Source organism: Anser cygnoides, chromosome 10 (genome assembly GCF_040182565.1).
Source record: "Anser cygnoides isolate HZ-2024a breed goose chromosome 10, Taihu_goose_T2T_genome, whole genome shotgun sequence".
Lineage (NCBI taxonomy): Eukaryota > Metazoa > Chordata > Aves > Anseriformes > Anatidae > Anser > Anser cygnoides.
In genome coordinates, this window is record NC_089882.1 from 2,528,394 (window position 1) to 2,553,709 (window position 25,316).

Below are 25,316 nucleotides of genomic sequence, written 5' to 3' on the forward strand. Positions count from 1 at the left end.
CTACACCAAGCATTAAATGGTGTGCCCAAGGCTTCTGAATATAGTCAAACTGAAGAGCAAGAATTACTGACCATGTTGAGAGTGGAGAATGATGCAGCTGCTAGATGCAGGACCCCTGAGCATCTGGTATGTGCTTCCCCAACATGAGGAGGTTTTTCTAGTGTTTGAGTCCTGTCAGTATCCTTTGCTCTTGGCTCTAAAGGATCACTGTAAAATTGAGACCAGGTAACAGGGTAACATACTGTGTATTTCCAGGAAAAGTGAACATTTTGAAAAGGAGTTCAAGTTCTGGCAGGGAACAGTTCCTCTATATAGACACAGTTATGCATTTTGAAACCTCTGAGTTACCACTGACAGTGACAGTGCAACCAAATAATGCTCTTATGTAACAGCTGGGGTTTCCAGTGCTGAAATATGCATCTTCAGATGTTAATGTTGGATGGCAGTTATAAAATAAACACCTCTGTTTAATCTTTTTCTAACTTTCCCTTCGAGTTCTATGTAGAGAACTGTACTGACCCTTCTCATAACCCTTCCTGGCCCACTGCCCTCCAAGTCATTTGATGACTTTAAAAATAGGCTAAAAATATTTTTTCTTAATAAGGCAAGAATGCTGGCCTAAGTCACCTCTCTTTTTCTGCATAAATACGCAGCCATGCACGGGAATGTGGTGTACTTCTCCAGTGCATACCGTGAAGAGTAGTTTTTTATGAGTGCTGTGTGCCACTACCTCCAGCCAGGTGTATGTCATGCCATGCCATGGGATCCTGGTCCCTTGATTTATTATAGCTGGAGCGTGACATGGGCTCCTTTTGGCCATCATGACAGGGTTTCCTTCCCGTTGAAACTACGGTCTCTCTGCAACATGGGACTATATGAGCGTTTGAGAACACAGAGGGGAGTATCTTTTTCTCCTTTAGATCAAAGGATCTTCAACTCAAGGTTCTCTGGAAGTCCACAGCTGGAAAACCATCTCAGATCACATAAATCACGAATGGACTCCGTTTCTTTCGCTATCATATGATTCATACGCTGGAAATATTTCCATTGTAGATGATACGGAATATGTTTTTTTAACCCTCTTTAAATCTATGTAACGTGTATAAAAGAAGAAGTAGGAAAACATTCCTGCTGGCTTTTATTCTGTAGAATTTTAACACTCTAAGGTGTCATTACTTTTTTTGTTCAAATGTGCTTGGTGTTTTCCCTTTAAATACTGCGTTACTGCTGCAGCGGATCGTTGTGTGAAGGTTGCTGCCACGAGCACGGTCCCGAGGGGCTGGCGGTGAGGTGCGAGCGCCGCCGGGGCCGGTCGGGTGTCGGGCGCCGTCGTTCCGAGCCGGAGGCGTAGGAGGGGACGAGCGAAGCCTGAGGCAGAAGGCAGTTACAAAGAGGCTGAGAATGCTGAGGCAGGGCTTTGTGCGGAATTGACTTACTGCTGACAGCTCGAGGCCTTCGCCGTATTTGTGGGTTCCGTTTTCCCCTCCTCCTCTTCCAAACGCCCCGGTGGGTGCCCGAGCCCCAGCCCCGCGTCTGAGCGGCGCGGGCGGCTGGCGGGCGGGTCCTCGCTGCCGGTCCCGAGCCCCGGGAGCCGCGCTGCCGCTGCGCCCCGGCGGGGCCCGGTGACCGCCCCGGGCGTGCGGCGGGCGCCGAGCGAGGATCCCGAGGGCGCCCTGGTCGAGGCGCTGGACGGCCGCGGCCGGCCCCCGCCGCGCGTCTCCGCGGGGGGCGAGGGAAGCGGTGCTCGTAGCGCTCCTAACGGGCTGCGGGGACAGAGCCCCGGGGGTCCGCCGCAGCCGGCCCCCTTTCCCCGGCTCCTGCCGGCCCCGAGCTGCCGCGGCTCCGGCGGCCTCGGAGGGCCGGGGGCGGGCTGCGGGGCCGCCCGGCGGCGCCGGCGGGGGCGGGCCGCGCTCTGCGGGCGGGGCCGGGCGGGGCCGGGCGGGGCGCGCGTGCCCGCGGGGGGGCGGGGCCGGGGGCGGGTGCCCGCGGGGGGCGCGGCCCGGGCTGGGCGCAGCCCCGCGCCCCGGGGCGCTCGGCGCGGACCATGGTGCAGCGCTTCAGCCTCCGCAGGCAGCTCTCCAAGGTGGGGCCCGGCCCGGCCCGGCCCGGCCCGGCCGGCGGCGGGGGGCGGCGCCGCCTTTGTTCGGCCGCCGGCGGTGCGGGGCGGTGCGGTGCGGGGCGTGCCGCCGCCGCCTCCTCGGCTCCCGCCGCGGGCACGGCTCCGGCTCCGGCTCCGCTCCGCTCCTCTCCTGTCGCCGCCGGCCCTGGGCTCGGGCTGCAGCTCCCGTCCGGGGGGTCCCGGCACTGCGAGGCGGGCGCGCGGGAGGCGGGTGGTGCCGCGCCGGGGGGCGGCGGTGCTGGGGGCGGCCCGCACCTGCGGCACCGGGGCGCAGCCGGGCCGCCCGCCCCCGGGCTCGGCGCTGTCAGCGCAGCGCTTCGGAACAAAGGGCCGGCCGGGAGCGCGGTCTGCGGCGTGCTGACGGGGGCCCGCGGCGCCGAGGGGCTGCTCGAGGGCAGGGAGCGGTTGGCGCCTGCGGGCCTGCGGCCGTGTCCCGGACCCCGTCCCGGGCGGGCGGCGTGAAAAACGCTCGCACAAAGAAACGGATCCGAGACCAAAACGCGGCTGCGGCTGCGCCTCAGGTGGGAGCGCTGGTCCTGCAGAGCCGCCGCGCGGCCCTGTCCTTGCGGCCAGCCGCTCGCGTTGAGCTGGCTTTGGCTCTGCACGTACGACTTAAGGTGTCGGTCGGACACGTAAATAACACGCTGAGTTCTGATGTTACCTTCAACCTCTTTTTTTTTTTTCCCATAGTGTATTTCAGATGCATTTATCGATAATTTGAAGTGCTGTTATCAGCATTTAAAATAGGTCAAAATTCACATCCTGCAGACTGCCTTGGGAAAGGCTATGGTTTTGCACTAAGTTGGTGTCTTATTCGTTTCTGTTTGTTTGAGTGTCTGCTCATCTTAAAGAAAACAATACGAACCTTCCAAAGGAGCATGGAAAAGGGAAACCTGCGTCTTTTAGCAATTTACCTTCTTCCGTGCAGAGCAGAAGTCCGCGCAGGCGCTGCAGAGTTTTACCAAGACTGTTCCGAGGGGATGATCTGGTTGGTGTTACCCTCTGTTGGTATGGGGCAGCTCAAATACTTTTGAATGAACTCTTTTGGATAACTCATTTTTAATTCTGGTTTACCTGGGGCGAGCAGTGTGATTTGGGAAGATGTTTACACTGATTTTTACTCTAGGAGAACTGCTTGTGATTTGATTTTCCAGCTCAGTCTCCTCAATTGTGCCTTGCACTGACTTAACCCTGGTTATGCCAAGCCTGCTCGGATTTTTTTTTCTGGAATGGGGAGTTGTTTGATGGTTCATTTCATGTTAGCTGCTCTAGGTCTTGGTACTTAAATAGCAAAATAAAAAATCTAGTTGTATCAATAAATGATCAAAACAGATTGTGTTTTATCTGGATTTGGATGTAGGATAAGAACTCCATCCGCTTGTCTCCTCGCTGTAGGGTGGGATTGGTAAAGTCACTTGTGCTTGAGGCTTTGGGGGAAGAGTAGAAAGTGGCCATTATAAAGCACTCTGTCTTCTCTCGTATGGAAACAATAGAAAAGACATAGAATTTTGCTAATCTGTTTATCAGCCAAAACGTTAATGACTGCCAGTCTACATAAAATAAAGTAGCGCTTTATTAGTATTTATGATACAAAAGTCTTGACTCCTTGGATGTTAGCTAACACTTCAGATTTGGCACATGTCTACAAAAGGCCTGGAGCACCTGCTACCAGGGTGTATTCACTTCTTGGATAAAACAGGAGGTTATTAAATAGTGCGTGTACGTAACACGGTCAAGGTCAAAATCCCAGTGTCTAGCTGTATTTAATGGTGGATGTTTCAAATGCAATGTGACTAAGCTGAAAAATGCTGTCACCAGCGCACGTAAAACTTTAGCAAAGAAACCGTGGGACTTAATGCAGGAAGGAAAAATAAGGTCTCATGATGCAAGGTTTAGCCTCAAATAGCTGGTTTCACTTTCCAACATGACTATTTGCACTGCATGGCTTTGATCAAATCCTTTAAGCTCTCTGAGTCTCTGTCTTCTTTCTATGAGTGATGTTAATGCCTTTCTTATTTACATAATGGTTGTCAACTTCTGAAATACCGTTCTGGGGAGAGCTACATAAGCACTTAACCTTATACTAACTTATGAAATGTTTGCATTTGAGAACCTAAATGTGTCAGCAATTTCAGAAAGTTTTACACAGACCTATCTTAAAGTGTTACTACTTATTTCACATATGCCAAATCAGCATTTAGTATTTGTGTGTGATTGCATGGTTTCTGTGTTAGTTTGCCAGCTTAAACATCTGTAACTGTTAAAACTTGGAGCCATAAATTACTGCACCTTTATTGTTAAGATGTAAGACAAAATACTTGATGGCTTTCAGTTTGGTTCAACAAGTACCTTCCCGAGTCCAAACTCAGCTTGTTCACTTTGTTTCCTTTGTTTTCCCTCAGTATCAGGAGTGTCTTCCAAGTGTTTTGGTTCCCACCACTCTCCATCTTAGACTGTTTAGAAATCCTTGGAGGGCCTGCAATTACCCAGCACCTCAAGAAGTTCTGCTGCTTTGTTATAGTTCAGTTGGGGAATTCCCTCACTCCTGGAGTGATAGTACAAAATTGTATCCAACTTCTACTCAGCTTGATTTTGTCCAGATGTTTTAGCTGCATTTATGAAAGTAAAAAAGTGAAACAAAACTTCCTTGAATACAGTTCAATTTTCTAAGTTAAAAAGCATACCCTTTCTTTTAAAGGCCTGCTTTCGCAGAAAAGATTTAGGTGAGCCAAATAGTGCTTTCGTATATGGCTGAAGATTTGACTAGAAAAGGCCAGGTCCAAGTTAAAGGAAGAAAAGGCCATGGAAAAAAAAAAAAGTGTTTCTTGTGAACTGCAATGATACTCAATTCATGTAACCAGCCTGTTAAATGTTGTTAAAAAGCTGTAGACTGGACTGTTTAGCTCTTAAGTACTAAACTGGTTTATAAGCATCTGAACTATGCGCTAATGTGCATTGAGTTTATTTTTGGGAGAGGAACTTCAGTGGACTGTGCCTAAACAGGGTTGGAGAGCTCACTCCAAGGTAAGAGTGTATGAATTTGCTGTTGTGTAGACAGTGTAGTCTGCACACCTTGTCATTCACATAGGGAAAGTATCTTCCAAGAGTGCTTTGTTGGCTTTATGCGAGTCCCTCTTTTGCATCAAATTTGGTCTTGGGAGAATATGACCAAAGACTTGATGTCATACCCCAGATGGGTTGCTCTTTTTCCAGCTCTGATCATTAGCCAGTGTTGGTGGATCACTTCCCATATTCCCTATGGTACCGATCTCTTATTTTTGTGGGTATAATCAATGGGAATCTTTATCCACATATAGAAATGATATGGTAAAGATGAATGTTTTACAGAGTAGATTTTTTTTAGCAACCTAAATTTCCTGTAAACGGACATGGGCTAATACAGAATATTAAAACAAATAGCCCCTTAATACTCTGTCCCTTACACTGTCACCTAAAGACATTCTCACGCAGACTCATGAAGCTTAGGATCCAAGAATTGTTTGTCACAGAATAAAACAGTCTTTGCTAAGTTCTGTGGATTTCCAGAGCATAACACTTGAATTGTTTGTGCCTCTATCCTCCTTTCTTGTGCGTCTGCTTCTGGCTGGAAAAGGGAAAGTCCTTAAAGAAGCTCGTAATGTAGAAATAAATTACTCGGTCGTTTCTTGAGTCAGTAAAACAGCTACCCAGGAAGGTAATAGCAGAGTTACCTCGTACTCCTGAGCTGAGGAGCCAGTTGTTTGCAGCGGCTCCCCATCTACCAGTGTGCTGGATGAAGAAACACACGTATTGTTAAGATCTGCTATCAAAGGTTCTCAGCTCTGAAGAATATTTTCCTATCTGAAGTAAGCTCATTTTTACAGCAGCATGTTTTATTTGTAAGACCTTGCCAAACATACAGAAATAGCAGTCTGTGCTAACCAGTTTTATCAGAGCAGAGCTCTCCTGATATTAAATATTCAAAGCAGAAATTTCATTTATCAAAGATATGGTGCTGATTTCACTTTCATAGCTAAAAAGGTCAAGAGATAGATACTTCTGTTTGGCCCGCTGATTTTTACAACATAAAAGCATCAAAAATTCTCTCTGTGTTCAGAATGCACGTTTGTGATTAAAATATATAAAATAATAGGTCTCACGGAGTTCTCAGTGAAACTGTTAATTGAGCTGATACCAGTATAGTTTAGAGTAGCATGGCAAGAGTCAGAAGTAAAAGGAGAATTTGGAAATTTGGTGCATTTCAACCTTATTCTCATGTTCAATAGAAGAGCAGACCAACAGTTTTCCTGGGGCTCTTCAAACTCTGCACTTTAAACAAAACTGAAGTAATGTTGCTGTACCTATTGCTGAGCAAAGCCAGCTGGACAGTTCACTCTAACGGGACCTTAATGGGGTAGAAATGCAGTTTACTACATCCACTGCTCTGTGGTAGAATGCCTTTAGATTTTCGGTAGATTACCTTCTTCTTGTGGTTAGATCCCCCAAATCCAAGCCATTTGGGGGATCCCCATGTACTACTCACCACATTTTTGAGCTTTGAGTCTTTCCTGCAGAAATGCTCTGTAAGGTTTACTGGACGGAAGGCTTCTCTAAATAAAGCCGAGAGGCAGCGGGATGTAGCTAAGTCTGCAAGTGTTGTTAGCTGTGCAGGTGTTGAAAGGGTACTGCCAATAATAAGAAACAGCCATGAACTTTTCTAGGTGAGATGGGGCCCTTGAGAAGAGAATGAGCTTCCAGTGCATGATCTTGTTCCTAGAAATGCGTGGAGAGATGTTACAGACATGTTTTTATCATCTTACAAAGGAAAATGAGCTTCTGACCCTCTGTTTAAAGAAGCAAAAGTAACAGGTTTTGTGAGGAGTTTGTCCTGTCTCAGTGCGACAGCTTCATGAATGCCGTGACGGTGCAAAAGTAAAAGAGATTTGAAGCATCTTCCCAGATCTCGATGTTGTTAATTAATGGGGAATGTAAGCCTGTATCTGTGGAGATGTTAGAGGTAGGAACAGAGATTTTTCTTCACGAAAAAACATTACAAATAATCCAAACAATTACCCATATACGTGCCAGCTAGGGGTCTGGTAAATTGCATGTGATGGCTCCTTGCCAAATAGACTTACAATGTTCAAGGATGTAAACACAGTCTACAGATGGAACACAGCTTACATAAATGAATATTTTCTTTTAATAATAAAATTCCACTGCTCATGGCAGTTTGCTTTGCAATATCATCATACTTTCTAATAGGTGCTTACATGGGGCTGGATAACAATAACAATTGGAATTTCCTACCAGCAGTGATCAAAGGAAGCATTAAAAGTGTTGGCATCTTTACTCTGAATAAGTTACCGTTAGGGGTCCTTTGTAGAACTTGAAGCTCATGCAGTATTTGCTCATCTCCTCACAGTTTCCCATGCTAAGTCAGCCAGTATTTCTTCACAGGCGGAGAATAGTTTGCTCTCATTTTGTAAATCTTTCTATTTTGTATATTTTCTGTATATTGTCTATTTTGTGACAGTCAGTGATAAAAATGCATATGTAAACTAGTCCTTTTCAGAAAAGCTTTTCTCGCTGGAAGAAGGCCTTAGAAGTTTAGGGAAAACAAAATAACAGGAGCAAGGGAAATTGAGTGAACTTTTTAGTATTTATGTGACATCCAGTTTAGGACTCCCTGTCTTGACAAGGGATGTGACGATGGCCTCCAAAGTGATTCTTACCAAAGATGAACTGTACACGCTGGTGAGTAGAGAAAGGATGGTAGAGGTGTCCTGCTGAGGATTTGGGTGTTTCAGTGATGGGGTGCACCTGTTCAGTACATCAAGTTTGCTCAGTTTTCCCAAAGCTGCTCCTCTGAGATGGCCACATTTAGTGCAGGTGAGCTGGTTGTTGCAGTCCTGTTTGCACCGGGCCATCACTTCGTTGTATCACACGTCCGCAAGTGGCGCCTGAGCACCTGAATCGCCTAATAAGAGTGTAAGTATCTTTTCACACCGCTAATTTCATATTTTGGGCTACATGTAAGATAAATTGACAGATGATAAGGCTCCTCCTTGAGTTATCCGTCCACTAAACTGGCTTTTGTCTTTTGAGCTGTAATTCAAAATAAGCACAGCTTTTGCTTCAAGAAGAGACGGATGAGAAAGCAGGTCTCTGGCGCTCTCGGTTTATAGAAGAGCTGACCCTGGGTCCGTTTCCCACCCCTGCTCACATCCTACTCTCCTCGCCATGCAGCGTGCTGGGCGCTCCCCAGTGCTGGAGCTGATCCTGCAGGAGCGGCCAGGGCCATGGGGAGCCCTTGGGCACCAGCAGAAGCCTGCTCGAGAGCATACACTGACACTTGCAGTCATAAGAAGGTTAGCAGCCAAGCATTCCCAGGAAAATGGTCAAAAGCTTTCATAGCTCAGAATAAATAATACGTTAGAGTTTCCGTTCTGTTTGACAAACTGAAGGGAGTCCAGCGTGCCAAAGTAACTCTTCCTCAAGCTGTCAAAATGCTGTTTTTAGTAAGAAGCTGAGGATGTTTCTTTCTTACGAATATCTGCTGAACTGTAGATTACATGGTTTACAACTGTCTGAGAATGCAGCGTTGCTTCTGAGCTGCTGGGTCTCAGTAAATCTGTTGGAGCATCTGTCTGAATCAGAGTTTGGCTAAAAACTGAAATTCTTCTCCACAACAGTTTCCTTGTCCCTTCTCAGACCCCTTACTAAATAAAACATACGTGGGAAAAACAAACAGATGGTGCAGTGGGCAGGCTGTGCGCCATGGGCTGAAGCACAGAGCTAACCCAGGCGGGGCTGCCGCTGGGGTGTTTCTGGCAGGCGTCGGTACCTCTGGGGCAGGGGGGCTGCTCGTTTGTTCCGTTTCTGTTTTTAAATTTCAGTTACGAGAATATAAACAGATGATAGAACAGGCTGTTTTCCTGGCTACTGGGTTGTAGATGTCCCTCTTATCCCATCAGCCGTCTTTAAGGCAACTGTAATTACTGGACAACCTGTTATTTTGGTGTAAAACTACATAGTCTCTACCACGTTTTTAGCTGTTAATATTTTGTCTTTTTTGTCTTTTGGACACAGAAATTAATTAGTTTGAAAATGTAGTCTGAGTTCCAGGACGCTTTGAACGACATTGACAGAAAAAAATAGAGAAGCAAGCGGGTTTTTTTGTTTGTTTTGTTTTGTTTTGTTTAGCTTAAGATGCAATTTGGATGCCACTGAGATCAACTGTTATTTGAATCAGGAATTCAGCTTAGAAAAAATTCCCATCTGCACATTAATAATTAATTCCCACAGCACATTAACTTCATTTTCTACATTTCTCCATCTACGCTGGTGTGACAAACTTGCTGCAGGCTGCGGCACCATCTGCGGGGCCTTGGTTGCGCACGGGTGCGTGCCGGGCAGCAGGCTGAGCCGCTGAGCTGCCGGCCCGGTTGCCTCGACGCCCTGCCTGAGGGAGGGGCGGAATCGAGTTGGTCTCCAGGGAGGGCACTGGCACGTTTCTGTTACAAAGCGCGACTTTTGAAAAATACTACAGTCCCTCAAGCAAGGTGGAGACAAAAATGCAGCATATGCTGGTGGGCATCTAACTTACCCCAGCCCGCTTCCCCTCGTGCCAGTTTGCTCTGTCCCTGGATTTCTTTCCCAGGGAACCAAGGAGCTCCTGGCTAGTACTGAGGACACCTTGCTCCCAGAGGTGCTGCTGGCGCGAGCGCTCTCGGCCTTCTCCGGGCTCGGCCCCTGCCGCAGACGCTGCGTGGGCATGGCGTGAGGCCGCGGCCTGCGCTGGGGAGGGAAGGGCCTCCTTGTACTGCGGCGCCGGGCAGCTGTAGCCAGACCTTGCTCTGGCTGCCTTGCAGGTGGCAAAGTGCGGCCGCAAATGAGCGTGGTCTTTCCTCTGCCCCTGCGCCAAGCGTACAGAGAAAAAGTAGAAGCGCCGTGCTCGCTGTCCTGTGCGGGAAGGGAAGCTGGAGGAGGGAGGGCAAAAGAAAAGGGTTGGTAAAGAAGCCAGAAGAGGCCTAGCAGAAATACAATGTGGGTAGACATTACGTAGTCACATGTGGTATCTGCCAACAGAAATTAACCTGTTAAAATCTCCGGAACAGACTGGAACTGCCGTAGGGATGTTGGAGTAGGTCAGTGGACACACATTTCCAACCTTCTGGAAATCAGATGTGGTTGAAGCTACAAACTGTGAAGCTGCAGCTCATGGGTTCTGTGCCTCTATGATCTTGAGCAAATGGCTTTAATCTGCTGTTCCTCAGTTTTGCTATCTGGAAGACCAACCAAACCCACATGCAGATTCCCCTACCACTGCTGCTCCTTCCGAACAGTATCCAGCTAAGAAGCTCCATGTGGGCTGCAGCTTGTTTTTGTACGCTCTTGGAATTGCAAGCTAATGTGAGTATGGCTCAGACACAATCTGAGCAAGACTTTGTATTCATAACATTTAGATGAATACCTTGCTGCCTCTTCCATTTCCAAGAGCAAAAAAAAAAGTCACTGTTGATGTTACATGTTGAACTGCTTTTTCACAGTGGTACCTTGACTGTTAAACACGAGTTCTCTGGTGGTCTTTGTGCCGCCTTTGCCATGTAACTTCTGAAGCAGTCCTCTTTGAAGAGAACGTGTATGCTAAGTGACTTTTGAATGACTAACAGGCAAATCCACTTCAGCGTTGCTGTTAGCATTAATGCAGTTGATTGAAACATCCCGGAGCTTTGAAAGAGTAAAGGTCTTGCATGGGTCACACGTGATCCCTATCTGCAGTGTGGGAGTACAGTGACACTCAGATACAGGACTTTTTCTTTTCTTCCTTTTAGCCTATAAATAGAGGATTTTTTTAGCAGGGGAAAATGAGACCAGGGCACCCACCTATACACTGATAGCTACGCTTGCCATTATAGTTTCTAGGAAATTCCCTGTAGTATTAATGTGTCTTACTGCTAGGTAAGGTTAGTGGTTTTCTTCCCGCCCTGTGGTATGTCTCACTCTCCGTTTCTCCTTCCCTTTCCCTCTCTGCTGAAAGTTACTTGTAGTTGGACACATCCTGTTTAAAAAGAAAACAAGAAACGTAGTTGGAAGAGGAGGAATAGTAATGGGTTTATGGGTTTAAATCATGCTGATTTTTAACATAACCAAATGCATGCTTAAGTGCATTTTTTTAATGCATCTTGACACTCAGAATAGCAAAACATAAACTTCAGGGTGCATCCCCTCTGTATGTTGTTATCCTAACTCTTGGATTGTTGGAAGCAATATGGAACCATGGAGGTCTGAGCTAATCTACTGTAATTTGAAAGTAATTAATTGTTTATTTATGCTTAAGTATGCTTATTTAGCACATGTATTGAAATTCTCTGAGCTCTTCTGCCCACCAAAGAGAAGATAGGGTATTAAGTACTCTAGCCTGTAACAAGGAAAAAGAGTTGATAAATGGACTTCCAAATACGTGCTTTGTCTAGCACTTTGGTCCATACCAAGAAAAGTCATGATGTGCTAGTATCTGGGCAATTTAGACTAAAGATAGATAACTCAGGACTGTATTATGTCTCATATTACTGTGCTTAATATTCATAAAATTCAATATACACTTTACTGATGTTTACACACGCACAAAAAAAAATAATCTCCTCTTTGAGATTCTACAGTATCAGAGTAGCCAAACCAAGCGCACAAACAGTGGCTCCCCAAAAGTTTTTACCAATAGTTTTTTGGGTATCCCAAACATCGAACCTAAGATAATAGACGTACAGATCATCTCATTTCCTCACTGAACGTGGAACTTGGTACTGCTGCTCCGAAGTGTAGAAAAGGGACCTTACTCCAGATGTCACTGGAGAGTCTTTAGTTAAACTTTGAAATTTATTCTTTCAGAATCCTTTTGTCTGGCAAAATAATTATACCTTGTGTAAGTAAAAATTGCAGTTCAAAGGGTGAAATTGTTGTAGATTCGTACATAGTATGAGTGTGAAAACCAATGGGCAGCCGTTTGCAGTCACACCCACCTTGTCTTTCTCTGATAACCCCGCTGTGATAGGTTCATGCTACAAATAGTTCTCTGCAGTGTTTGTTTCTTTGCTATCTAAAGAAATGACCTCAGTTAGCATGAATTTGCACCTGAAGAATACACTTTAAATGTCATGAAGTAGCTGTCTGTGGCAGTTTCTTGGAATGGGTCAGCTCCTGTTCCTGTTGCTACAATCCTTTGCACTTCAGGTCCTCTACTGGCTGCAGAGAGAGCTGTTGTAACGCAATGTCCTCATCATCTGAGCTGGAAATCTTCCCTCCCTCATGCCTCAGAAAACATTGGATATGTTGGGCAAGAGAGACTGAAGAAGAATTCTCAGTTGTCCACCACCAATAGCATGCTTTCATAACTTCAGCAGTCTCTTCCCTTGGTGTTTTTCTCTGTGGCTGTTGGGCTCAGCTGCCTTCCAGAGTAGTAGTTAATAAGACAGATTAGCATCCTAATGTGTTTTGGAGAGGTGTAGTTATTTCCTTATTTTTCTTCATCATTTCAAGCCCAAACTCTCTTTCTGCCTTCTCTCTCCCATAGCAATACTTTGAGGTATTGTTCCTTTTCTGGTACTATTTGATTACATATTCCAGATAGTATTTAACAGAGCCTTGTGCCATTTAGACCAGTATTTCATCTTCCAGTTCTATTGCTTTCTTATTTTGCAGTAATCAAGCTTATCTGAAATGTTTAAAGAGAGAGAGATTTTAAAATTAGAAAGTTCAAAATTAGAATTGTTAACAAACTGAGTGAGAAGAACATTAGTCTCTTCTGCTGTTCTGGTACGAACAGAGCAGGCTTGTATCTTGTAATGTTTGTCTTCAGTCATTAGTATAATCTATTTAGGGAAAGAGTTATAACTCCTGTGGTAGCTTGGGATGATTCACTATTCTGGCATTTAATTTAAAAAGACAAACACATTTTTGGATGCTTCAGTGCATGCACCGTCTCCTGCCAATGTCTAGTTCAGTCTATGCCTGCACTGTATGCTACACTTGTGTGTAGGGGAAGTAGAAGCCCACGCAAACTTGCCTTGGTTAGACAGCTTCACACGAGTGAGTGAAATGATTATATCCATTTTGAAGTGCAAAGCTTGATATGAAAACCTGACTTTAAAGTAACTTATTTTTTGTTCTGCTGTGTTTCTCTAGTAGTTCTTTAGGAGTAGATGCACTGTCGTACTCTGAGTGTTGCTGTTACTCAGGCTGATGGTTGAGTTGCTGGATGACGTGAGCTCGTTTTTTGTTGGGTTTGTTTGTTTGTTTTGTTTTTAAACCTTCTGTGTTAGCTAGGTTAAAATGTGTATATATACTGGTGAAAGTATGGTAGTGGGATGCATTTTAATGTTGCTGTGGTGTTAACTAAGGAAACCTTTGCATTCAGTTACTGTGGACAGTTTGTAGGCCGTTTTTTGCTGACATTGATCGTCTGCATCCCTGTTCTTTGCTGAGTTACTTGTGTAATTCACCCTGCTGTCTGGATGCTCGTGGAGCTGGGATCAGGTTCTTGCTGACAGCTGTTCAGGATTGGATTACCAAGGAGATCGTGTGCCCTGGTGGGGATAAGGGAGCTTGGCTCTCCGTGCTCGTGTAGGGGCAGCCTCGCAGCTGGTGCTGGTTCTCACGGGCCCTGGCTACTTGGTTTTGGAAGGAAAATGGCTCTCCTGCTGGTAAAGGACAGAAAATGTAAGGCTGGGGGAAAACTGGGGAGAAGAGACAGACCAAAGTGCCAGCTTATCCACACATATGCAGTCTAGGTGTAGAAGTCAAGGAGCTCTGACCAGTCTGGCATATGATGGACGATTAGTGGAATTGTGCAGCTTTACATGACCAGTGCTTTATTTGGCATGCTTTTATTTTGCTGACTCAGGTGCATTAAACCTGATTGTTCAGGCTGTTGCGTAGTTTCTAGATAACATCTTCATGAATTCTTGTCATATTTTGTCTAATGTACAATTCCTGTTATACTTGAACATTTCTCAAGAGTCATTCTGCTGTTACCTGCTCGTTGCCTGGCCCTTCATTATCAAGTTTTATTGATAGTATTTGTTTCAAGATGTTTTGTTGATCTGACCTTCTAAAGTGTGACCTTTGTCCTTTTTAAAATTATTTATTAATGCTCTATAATTAACCATTTTGGCAAGGTAAGGGGAAATTTTACACATCATTTAACTTCAAAATTTGGAGAGAAAAAGTGTTTAAAATGCTAAGATTTGTGTCAGGTTGTATATGCATACTCTGTATCCTGAAGTTTGGGTGGTTCAGTTTTGCCAGTCAGTGCAAGAACCTGATCCTAGGTCTGTGACCTTCTCAGGGCCTCTCCTGTCAGGACATCTCCCGGGTCAATGCCCTGTGCTGTGTGTGGAAGGGGAGGACGATTCCCAGTGTGGGGACAGAGCAGCATGTTCTCTGCACCGGAATGATGTGAAGGCAGCATTTAGCGATAACACTGCCATTTGGGACTGCCCCGCCTGCAGAAGAGGAGGCTCAGGGAAGGCTCCCCCATGTCTGTGAACACCTGAAGGGAGTTGCGGAGAGGACGGAGCCTGGCTGCGCTCAGCGGTGCCCGGCGCCAGGACAAGGGGCAGTGGGCACAGCCTGCAGCACCAGAGGCTCCACCTGAGCACCAAGAGGCACCGCTGGGCTGGCTGGGTGCCGGAGCCCTGGCACGGGCTGCCCAGAGGCTGCGGGGCCTCCTCCTTGGGGGTCTGAAGTAGCCGCCTGGGCGTGGGCCTGGGCACCTTGCTTGGGGTGGCCATGGTGGGGCAGGGGGGACCAGAGGGACCTCCGCCAGTGTGGGACTTTGTGATTTGCCACCTGAGCAGTCATTTAGTATCTCCTCCAGAGACAAGGTGGGATCACAGGTGAGATGATGCCTATTCTTTACCACTGACATACTGCCATACAATTGAATGTCACAAGCGGCTCCACGAGGAGCTGGTTCACACTGCCTCCAATCTGATGTCACTTTACAACAGAGATTCTTCAGTTCGGTAAGATTGTTTCCTTCATAGTAAATTATGCTGTGTAGACATTATTTGTGCGAGGTCAGAATAATTCCTTGTTGACAAATGATGATCTGGTGGCCTGATTCATTTGGCAGTAGATCCAAAACTGTGTATACTGAAGAATTCAAAAAGCATTCCAAAAGTTACAGAATTGCAGAATCATTGAAGTTGGAAGGGACCTCTGGAAGTTGTTTAGTCCCAAAGCCAGAGCAGCTAAAGCAGGTTGTCCACAACAGCGTCCAGCTGGGTGTTGACTGTAAAATACAAGCAGTGTGCATGAAATGCAGGGTCTATATGACTCTGAAAACATTGCATTTTGCATGTTGCTCTTAAAACTGTATGTATGCCTTTTTTTTTTTTTTAAATGTCATTGTACATCAGCTACTAGCTGTCACTCTGTCTAGCCACATTTTTCAGGTTAATGAGGATTACCAGTCTAGAATTTCTTCTGCTTCCTTCTCGGTAAACCTGATTTCTAGATCAAACCACTGGCCTGTTCCAGGAGGTAATTACCTGAAAGATTAGATGGCTTGTGTGTAGTTTATGGTATTGATATCTTGGCAGCCTTGGTGGTGTTTCAACTAGAGGCTTGCTGCACAGTACTATAATTTTTTTTTCTATTACTTTAATTGCTGAAAATTAACAAACAGTATTTATATCACATCGTATAGAAAGGACGTTAAATTACATTAGGTATTTTGTTATGCCATGGAGAAGCAACTCTTAATTATTCAAGTAGCTGAGTAGATATTTCGACTGGAACTCCATCTGTCAATGTAGAAGAAATTACTTGTATTTTTAACAACATGAGGCACTCTTCTGCAATTATTCAGCAGAGTTGCTTCTGAGATGGTATTTTCATGCGCTACTTCTGTCTTCTGGGTGAGGTTTGTGTGATCTTCTGTGTATACTGTTTGTTCTCTTACAACAAAGCTGAGCTGTCTTCAGTTAATCAATGACAGTTTTCATTAAAAATGTGTGGAAAAAACTCCACTCAGGAAGCAGAAAACATCTAGGTGCTTTCAGAAAAGTTTTATTGTCTACTTTGAGGCCAGGTTTTTGAATGAGTTGTTAAGCAGTTAGAGTTGGTACAATTAGTAGGCAGGACTCAGAGTCCTGCTCTTTGGTACATTGCTGCTTTGTTGTACACTGCTGTTTTGTTTGTTTGAGGCTCCTTTTCATAGATGGATGCTTCAGTTTATACAGCTGGAAAATGGAGTTAGTGCTTTTGCTGGAATTTGCTGTGCAACTTCAACTCCTCTTTTAACTCCCAAGCATTAGTCAAAATAAGCTGGGTTGATAAAAAAAATGCTCTGCTTTCACTGTTTAGTTAGCCAGGGTAATTTTACTGAAAAATCAGTGAGTGACTCTGGAAGTGGTTGTGAGCAAAATAAATTAATTCCCATATTAGCAAATTTTGCTTTAGTGCCAGCTCAGGGCTTTGGTTGATTTGGGCATTTTTGGTGTTGTTGAGTGTATTTTTGTTGTTGTTGTTAGTTTTTGTTTTGTTTGGTTCACTGTTGTCATTTTGTTTTCTTTTTCCTTTTCTTTTTTCATAGCACTGCCATGCAGCCACAAAACCTTTGACTCTCAAAGCATGTGCTGAGGGCATTCGTGCGCATATGCAGCAGCCACAGAGGGCCGAGCAGGGCGTGAGTGCCAGTGGGCAGTGCTTGCAGCCGTCTGGCTGGCCTTGGGGTGCTCTGGTGCAACTCCGTGCAGCTGCTAGTGCTGCTCAGCCAACTGTTTGGAGCAGTAGCCTTACCTGTGGAGGTTGTTATGGCCCAGGTGGGATGTTATCTCATCCGTCTGGGCAGTCATCAATACCAAATACTAGGTAGAGCCTACACTGTAAAATGAGAGTAAGAATGAACTAATGTGTATTGGGATCAGTGCACCAATACAGTAAACCTTAGAAATGTACCAATCTGAGGTATACCAAAGCTTCCATAATGCATTATTACAGATTATCAGAACATGCTTTAAATTTGCCCAGACTGAGACAACTGGAACTTTGATCTGTTTTTCTTTTTTAATGAAGCACAGGAAAGGACTCTTCTTAAAGCACATTGAGGGAAAGGAATAATGTGATAATTCTGGAGAATTATAGAATTATCATCATCAATCCCACTGCAGTGGCTCCTGCAAAGGTTCACACTCTTGTCCTGAATTTAGAGCATGCCAGTCCTAAAACTACGTGCTTGCTGAGCAAGAAGATGGGATGAGATTCCCTTTTAAAATGACTGTAGTTACTGATCTGTTGGCAGGGAATGCTATAAGAAAAAAAGGTGTGCTCACTGGCTAAACTTGAAATGTGTTTATCTCCCAAAGTTGTAAACCCAAGTGATGTAACCCTTAAGTCAAAAAAAGGCAAGCTTCTTTTCTGACATTGAGGGGGGAGTGGAAGGAGGAACTCTACACTCATTTTTAAGACCATCTTTTGTTGTTATCAATTTTTAAAAATACTTCTGCAGTTCTTGCATCTCTTTCTTTTTTCTTGCACCTATTTTATTTTCCTCTCCTTAAATAAGGGCCTTTACTCATGCTACTTTTTGCAGGGCTGTTCAACGAAAGCAGAAATTGGGTTGGTGGGAATAACTGGTGGATTGACATCTGCGTTTGAATCCTCATAGGCCACTCTTGGAACAGTCTGTAATAGAGCAGACTCTCCTCTAAAATAGGAGCATCATAAACTACTACTAAGTAAATAGTTACTACAAGTCCCGAGAATATCCTAATGTAGATTGTCCATTTTTGTCATCCAAAAAATGACAAGGGAAGTATACAGCATGATATCACTTAAATTTAATATCCACCTCTGCTTTCTTTGAATGAATAAGGTACAGACAACCAAGCTCATTAGCAGCCAACAATAACCCATGTGAAAACATGCCTGGTGAATAAATTAACATTTCTTAAAAGTAGCTGTCTTTTTAAGGTGATGGTAAATGTTGCTGTTTTACTGCGGAGCAGTAATCTGTGGAGGAACTTTGCTCAGTTCTCCTTCCCCAGAAGGATTACTTGTCTTGCTACCTAACTGTCTCCCAAAACATACAGGGTAAGCTTGCTGTGCTTACTCAGAACAAAATAAAAGCCTCATCTTGATATGTTTTCCCCAAAGGGCTCATTCGCACTGTCAGAACTGCTTGGGATCTTTCCTTCCCAAGGCAGGAGGAAGGCTCCCCACACACGTCTCAGAAGTGCTTCCCTGCCCGTCCCACCAGGCAAGGACGGAGAGCAGATGTATGTGTATTTTAGCCGTGTTTCCAGTTGTTCAGTTCCTTCTACTTTTTTCTGACCATCCCTAACTAACAGGGGAACTGTGTGGATTGCAGCAGCAGGGTGATAGTGTTTCATTTGCCTCTCCTGGGGCCAGGTAAGTCACAAGGCTTCCACACTGTCTTCAAGCATTCAGGTTCAAATTTGTTATCAATTAGCTCTTTAAATTGTAAAAGGAGCCTGAGCAACCTTGTGTTGCAGGTTTCAGATTCTGAGATTACAACTTGCCCAGAATTCTAGGAAAAATTTAAAATATGTCACTCAACAGAGCGGTATTCCTGTTTGAAGGAAGTATAAGGTGTTTTGCTGTTCAAAACTAGCTTTTTTTTTTTTTTTAATTAAACTTCTAAGACCATTGTCAGCTACATGTATTTTCCTTTTTGGTTTTGCTGTTTTTCAGAGAGCAAGACTCACTTCAGATGTGTTCCTGACGGGGTCAGTGGTGAAGTATTTTTAGCAGGCTCAGTAACTCTTCTGCAGTGCATTCATGCCTCACTTGCTTGGAGTTGCTGTTGCTTTCTCAAACATGCATTCAGGGCTTCTGCCAACACACCCAGGGTACTGCTGCTTCATATTACAAGATCCTGCTTTGTCAGGGCAGAATTCAGCCTAGCAGGGCTGGAGCCAGTCTCTGCTAGCGTAACTGCGGTACAGCATGTTCAGCCGGCGGAGCGGTGCTGGGGTTAGACTGCATGCTTCCTTCGCTTCGCACCCAGCATGGAGGGCTCGCTGCCTGCCTCAGAAAGAGTACGTCTTGGGGCTTTCCTCCTTTCTTGGGTGTTGGTGGTATCAGAGCTGTGAATATGGCTAGTTTGGTAGGTAGAGCCCTGGGTCATCAGTGAGTGCCTATGTTCAGCGTTTTTGGTAGTTGCTGCTGCTGGAGTTTGCTTTTTAAAATTCATTTCACTAGCTGCTGACTATTGCAACACTGGAGGAATGAAATCAAGTGTCTTCTGTCTGTCCTCTTGTGATACTGTATTCTTTTTTTTTCTCTGCTGTTGCTCTGTAGTAAGCAATGTTTGCTTCCTAGCTTGGGCTCGGTATTAAAGCAAGGAAAACTGTTTGCACTGCTGATGTGCTGTTTAAATATTTGTTCTGTTCTTACTGGGTGGGTGAAGATTTCATGTTGGGAGATTCCCCATGAACGCAAAGAAGCTGCAGTTTGAATGGTTTCATGATTAGAAGAGATTATTCAGACGAGAAGTCCATGTCATTTGAGCCTGTGGTTAGAGCTTTTCCAGTTATGGTAAGTGATTTCTTCCAGGGAGCTTTGAGGTCCGGCTTCCTCGTGGTAGTCCTCCGCAAAGCATTCTTGAATTTGTCACAAACAGCACAGCATGCCGAGAATTTGTCAGAAGGTGCAGCGTACAGATTTTGTGAACAGTAAGGAATGTGAACAGCAGAGGAAACGCATGGCTAAAATTAATTTTTAATATTGTTTAAAATCTCATTAGCATTCAATGATTGTGTTTTATTGGAATATTAAAGCAGTTCTATGAAACTCTGTTCTTCAAGACAGAAACGCACTCTTTTGAATGTCTACCTAAGTATCCTAGTTTCACACAAAAGATTTTGGTTGATCGTGTAAATCAAGTGCTTCAAATCATCTGCTTCATTTAAACAATAATAGTGAATGCCACAGTAATTCTCTTGCCTCACAATAGAAGCAATTTCCTAAATCTTCAGGTCACAGCTAGCATTAGCACTGATTTCTATCTCCCCATCCATGCTGTGGTTCTGTGTCTAGCTAATTTTCTGGGTTTTGTTTGATCTTCTGAATGGGGGCTTTGTTTGAAACCAGTTCTGTTCCACTTTGCTTTGTAACCGGCAGACTGGTGGGGCTGGGGCTGGGGCTGAGGTTACAGCAGGTCCTGGGTCCGAGAGGTGGGGTGAGCGCATCAGCGGCGCTGCATAGGAGTGGAAGTGGGAGAATGACACACTGTATTTGGCCTGTGTACTCTTGTTCCCAGAGGACAGAGCTGCATTGTTAGGACAAAGAAAAGTGAAAATACTAAAAGCATTTCAACTATTTTCTTTTTATTGGAGAGCTTTTTTTTCTGTTGCGCTGAGTTGCTAGCCCAGAATGTAGAGCCAATTCCAAAATTTAAAGGTGAGCTGAAAGTAGAAAGGAAGTCTTGGTTTGTACAATTTTTGCTTTTTTTGCAAGTTACAAGGAAGGGTTTATTATATTTTTTATATTTTTATATGAGGCATTATCAAAGCCAGGCTAAGATGCCCAGAGAAGTAGCACAAAAGTGACAACTGAGCTATTTAAAAGGAGAAATTATTTTTAGTCAGTCTGTTTTCAACCCTATTTTTGTAGCACATACTCAATTTTGATGACTAATCCTTGTGGTTTTAAAAATACAGCTTTCTTGTGTCATCAGTTTAACTTCTAGTATCTAGATCTTCAATACCTCTCCAAGAAAACTGGGAGAGATCAGAATTTCCGCTATTCATATTGCTACAGTATAAGGGGACAGTTAAAGGGAAGAGTTTATGTAGTGGAAAGGACATGGTTCTACGCACTCTTTTATAAACTGTCAAGGGAAAAAACAGCACACAGCTGCATGTTTTTTTAAAAAAAACACTTTTTGTAGGTCATCTGCAAGAAAGAATTGCATGTTAGTTGTCAAAAACAATTCTGAGTTGTGGGGCTTTCTTTTTTGGTAAAACAGAATAGTGGGATCTGGTTTTATTTTTAATACTGCTTTGACATTCCACTTTCACCATGGCCACCAAGAATAGTCAGCCCAGAACAGTGACTTATTGTTCAGTATGATCTGTCATTGCTATTCGCAGTGCTGCAGCTTCCTCCCATTATCCAAGCTATTAAATTAGCTGGGTATTATCACTTGGAAGCTTCAGTATTATCCAGAGAAGATAGCTGTTAAAATAGGGCAAATAGCAGTTCATTTGCTACAGAACTAGGGTCCTATCCTGAACGATGCAATTGCCAGTCAGATTTGCCTTCCTGTGAAACAAGCTTAAGACCGTAACCCAAATGAAAATTAAATCTTTTTTTTAAAAAAAAAAAAGACCACACACAAACAACAATCAAACAAAGAGAGGGCAGCAGGGGAAAGGGAAGTCTCAGAGCAACAGAAAAGCCTTAGTAAGCACACCTCCACAATGGGAGGTTGATGTGTGAGAGCAGAGAACGGAAATTAATCCAGAGTGGAGCACCTGGAGCCCAGGGCTCGAGTGTCAGGAGGCAGAACAGGATGCGTGCTGGAGAAGGGCCTGGGCTGTGGGGATGGGGCTCCGGGGTGCCTGGGGAGCTCCTGTCTGCTCTGCTTCTCGGAGGGTCGTCACACCGAGGGTGCTCACTCATGCTCTGAGCTGGGATTTAGCAAACAGGCAGAAGTGCAGAGGTTCAGGGGGGAAGCAGAGCGCAGGTCAAGCTTTCCTCATGAGCAAAACCGAGCCGAAGATACTGCATCTCAGTGAGGAGGCAGTATAGGATGTTCAAGGGACGTTCCCATGACATTTGACTGTCAGGTAGGGGTGTGAAGAGTGAAGGAGGGGGCGCTCCAAGGCTAACATTAGATAAGAGAGCTTCTGGAAGAGGAATGTTGTCTAAAAGGACAGATCTAGCAATAATACGTTCTTAGGGTGTCTAAATGCATTAAGCAACACTGAAAGTCACTGCTACCAATAGGAGTAACGTGGCTCTCAAACCAATGAAAAAAGGTTAAATACAGTGGTATCTTGCTGAGCAGTCCACAGTATTAAAAGATTTTTAATCAAATATATTAAAGAGAACTGCAAAAGCTAATGCTTCCTGCTTTATCAAGAACCATCAGTTTGGCAATTTCTTCTCCATCAATAATGTATCGCTTTGGATTTAAGGTCATGTACGCTATAACCTACAGGCCAGTGTTTATTTGGAAAGTAAGGGGATGCTAATTTGGGGAAGAGTGATGGAGAAGACAAAAATAACTTGGAAATAATCAAACACAAATGCTAGTTTCTGTGATATCCCTTCCCACAGACTATAAAGGCAATTTGCTAAAATTTCCTACCTTCTGTCAGTGAATTAAGCTAGAACACATCTTGAGAACATTTCGTCATTAGATGGCTCTCTGCCCACATAATGTGGTCCAGTATGATGTAGTTTCATAAAGCTTTGGATAGGATTACCATGAGCAGTTTATCAGAGCTCATGACTATTGGATTAATCAATGAACTTGTTCAAATTATTATTTTGTTTCTTAAAAAGAGGAATAAAATAGGGATTGTTGTGTGCCAGTCACTGACTTTAGCAGCCTCTTGCACGTTATGAACCCAGAGCACACATAGAATGGAGTCCACGTTTTATTCAATACTTGCTCTGAAACCTACAAGAGCAACAATATTTTCTTTTGTTTGCATTTGTTTGTGCAATCAGTGGCCCTGTTCATAGTTTGTATTTGCATCTTGGTTTTGTGTTCTGGAATAAAGGAGCCTTCTATACAATGTATTGACATCTTATTTGTGGCTTGTAGGGAATCTGCTTTCCTTACAACCGATCTGCTGTGACATTAGTTCTGACTATGTAACTAATCAAGAGTTTACTTCATAAATCATATTATGCAAACCTGAAAGATGGGCGTGCTGATACCGGTGAATTACGTCAGCTTTTCTGCCATTAGGATTTTTGTAGAAGTATTGCATGTTCCAAATATCTCAGTAGTTTCAGATTTTCACTTACACCTTGACTTTGGTCTACTTGCATGGCAGAAGAGCATTCAGAAACAAACCACCGCTAACAACAACAAAGGGAGAAGCACAGCTACAAATGACCGTGGACATTAAGCTCCTTTAGAAATTGTGAAATGGGTTCTGATGTTCTTTCACTTTTGATCTGAGAGGAGAAATATCAAATTAAATGTATGCAAACCATTTTAATGAATGTCAGACCTCAGATCTATTATTGAGTTAACAATTTATCCAATGTCAGCTGAAATGTAGCAACCCATCCTGTCATGTGCTTACATGAAGTTATTGCAAGTTGGGAACAAAATGTATCATACTAAATCAAGGGCTACCGCCTTTTGGTTCCAGCAAATGCATTTTGCCTCACCATTGCAGTGGCTTAGGCAACTCGTGTTTTTAAATACTGTGACTAACATAGAGCAACTTGGTGTGTCACCTTGGTCCCTTATTGACACTTTAAGGGAAGTCAGATCTCTGAATGCTAAAAGCTAAAACACCAAGACACTTATTGAAAGCTGAGAAGGTGGCCTTTGGTTCATTTGTGTGGGCTTTTTTTTTCCCTGTAATCTTAATAAGAAGGTGTGAGAGTGTGAGCTTTGCATGTGCAAATATCTTTCACAGTGTGATAATTGGAAATAATAATCTTGATATATAGATATCCAACATATATGTGTAATCTGACAAGTAAAATTTGCTTGAAGGGAAGTGAAAGCAGTTTGAACCGCAGCTGAGAAATGGGTTTTGAGGGGTGGATGTATTGTGTATCAGTTAGACTTACGTTGGGCACTGTGATGGTGTACATGCCAGCAGTATTGAGAAATGAAACACCAAGCCTACTTGGAATTTTTCCATTTCATCACTGTGCAGTTTTTAGATTGCAGCTTTATTGGTAAACTTAATCCTTTATACAGACTGGGCAATTTGCCTTGAATATGGTTTCTGCTGAACCACAGTGATGTTGCATAGTATGCTAAAAGTCTTTACTTCATATTTTACCACGTTGGGAAGAAGTAAAATATGTTTATATGCAGATTCCTAACTGGTTAAACATTTCATTGCCTATTTAAAAAAAAAAAAAAGATTAAAACAGATTATACCCAATTTGAAAATGGGTCCTGGTTTTTATTACATTTGTAGGCTCTAAAATATATCAAAAAATGAAATTGGACTCAATGCTCAAATTTTATATTTGGTGTCATTTGAGGAAAAACAGAGCTGTGAGTAGATACGCACTGAATTGTTCTGAATACGGTGGTGGCTCTAGTGTGGCTCATGAGACTCTAGTGGCAGCCTGTTGTAGTTTCACGGGACGGGACAGTAGCATAAGGTGCCCTCAAAATTAAGTGCTGGTTTTTGTAAACAGCCAGGTGCTTCAAGTGTTGGTTGGCAATGGTGGGTCTGCTCAGGTTGGACTCAGGAGCTCAGTGTGTCTTCCCACTTCCCTTTCCATTCACCAGAATCAACAGAAGGTGCCCCAGAGTTTGGAATTGATTGCAGGTAAGGATCAGAGCGATCTCTGTGCTCCTCCATCTGCAGTTTCAACCTGCAAGGACAGCCTGGAGGCAGGGAGGTGGACCTGGAAGGTGAGAAAGGGGGTCCCTCACTGTGAAAAACAGGATGCCACCGTGCTTAGTGGGGCATGTCACCTCCTCAGTCAGGTGTCCCTCTGTGGCTGTCGGCACTGGGGCAGGCGCAGTGCTGGAACATACAGGAACGCTGGCAGCCATCCCCGGTGGGTCTCCAGGCCAGGCAGGGCCATCCCTGAGCTGCCCCTGGGCCAGGTTTGCCACCGGGTTCCCAGGCTGGGCTCCGGAAGCTTCTCTGGCGGTTGGGGCGAGGGGCTGGGAGCCACCGGCCATGCACTGCCCCAGGCTCACCCGGAGCATCACTGGTGTGTGCACCGCCTCTGCTCCGGAGAAATCAGAGGTAACATAGAGGTCTTCCTTCTGCCTGTTGGGACTTCACTTCCAAAAAGTCGTATAGCAGACACCCCCAGTGATAGCCACAGCTGCCCAGAGGGGATTGTCATCAGCTGTTATCAGCCATAGGATCACAGCAAAAAAACATAGCAGTAGCTGAGAAGCATAGTGTCAGGACATCTGAAAACGTGTTCATTTGGATCTTACATCCTAGTCTGAGGGGAATCGAGCCCATCTTGTGCAGAGCCATCTTCTCTCTGGTGGCCCTGCTTGCCGCCGCCG

At 44.5% G+C, this 25,316-nt stretch overlaps 1 protein-coding gene across 27 annotated transcripts in view; it reads left to right on the top strand.

Annotated features, from left to right (window-relative positions):
• The window catches only part of TMCC1 (transmembrane and coiled-coil domain family 1), a 152,808-nt gene that overhangs the window by 90,089 nt on the left and 37,403 nt on the right, over positions 1 to 25,316 (top strand). The window contains exon 1 of one of the 27 annotated variants that reach the window (XM_067002941.1): positions 1,983 to 2,083. The exons of 22 other annotated variants lie outside the window; for them this stretch is intronic. In XM_067002941.1, the coding sequence (XP_066859042.1) occupies positions 2,045 to 2,083 (39 nt within the window). In that variant the 5' untranslated portion in view covers positions 1,983 to 2,044. Of the gene's footprint in view, positions 1 to 1,982; positions 2,084 to 18,897; positions 19,165 to 19,205; positions 19,233 to 19,256; positions 19,664 to 24,583; positions 25,042 to 25,316 lie in introns of those variants that run through there. 4 more of the 27 variants (XM_013182296.3, XM_048074503.2, XM_048074512.2 and 1 more) reach the window with 4 other exon arrangements.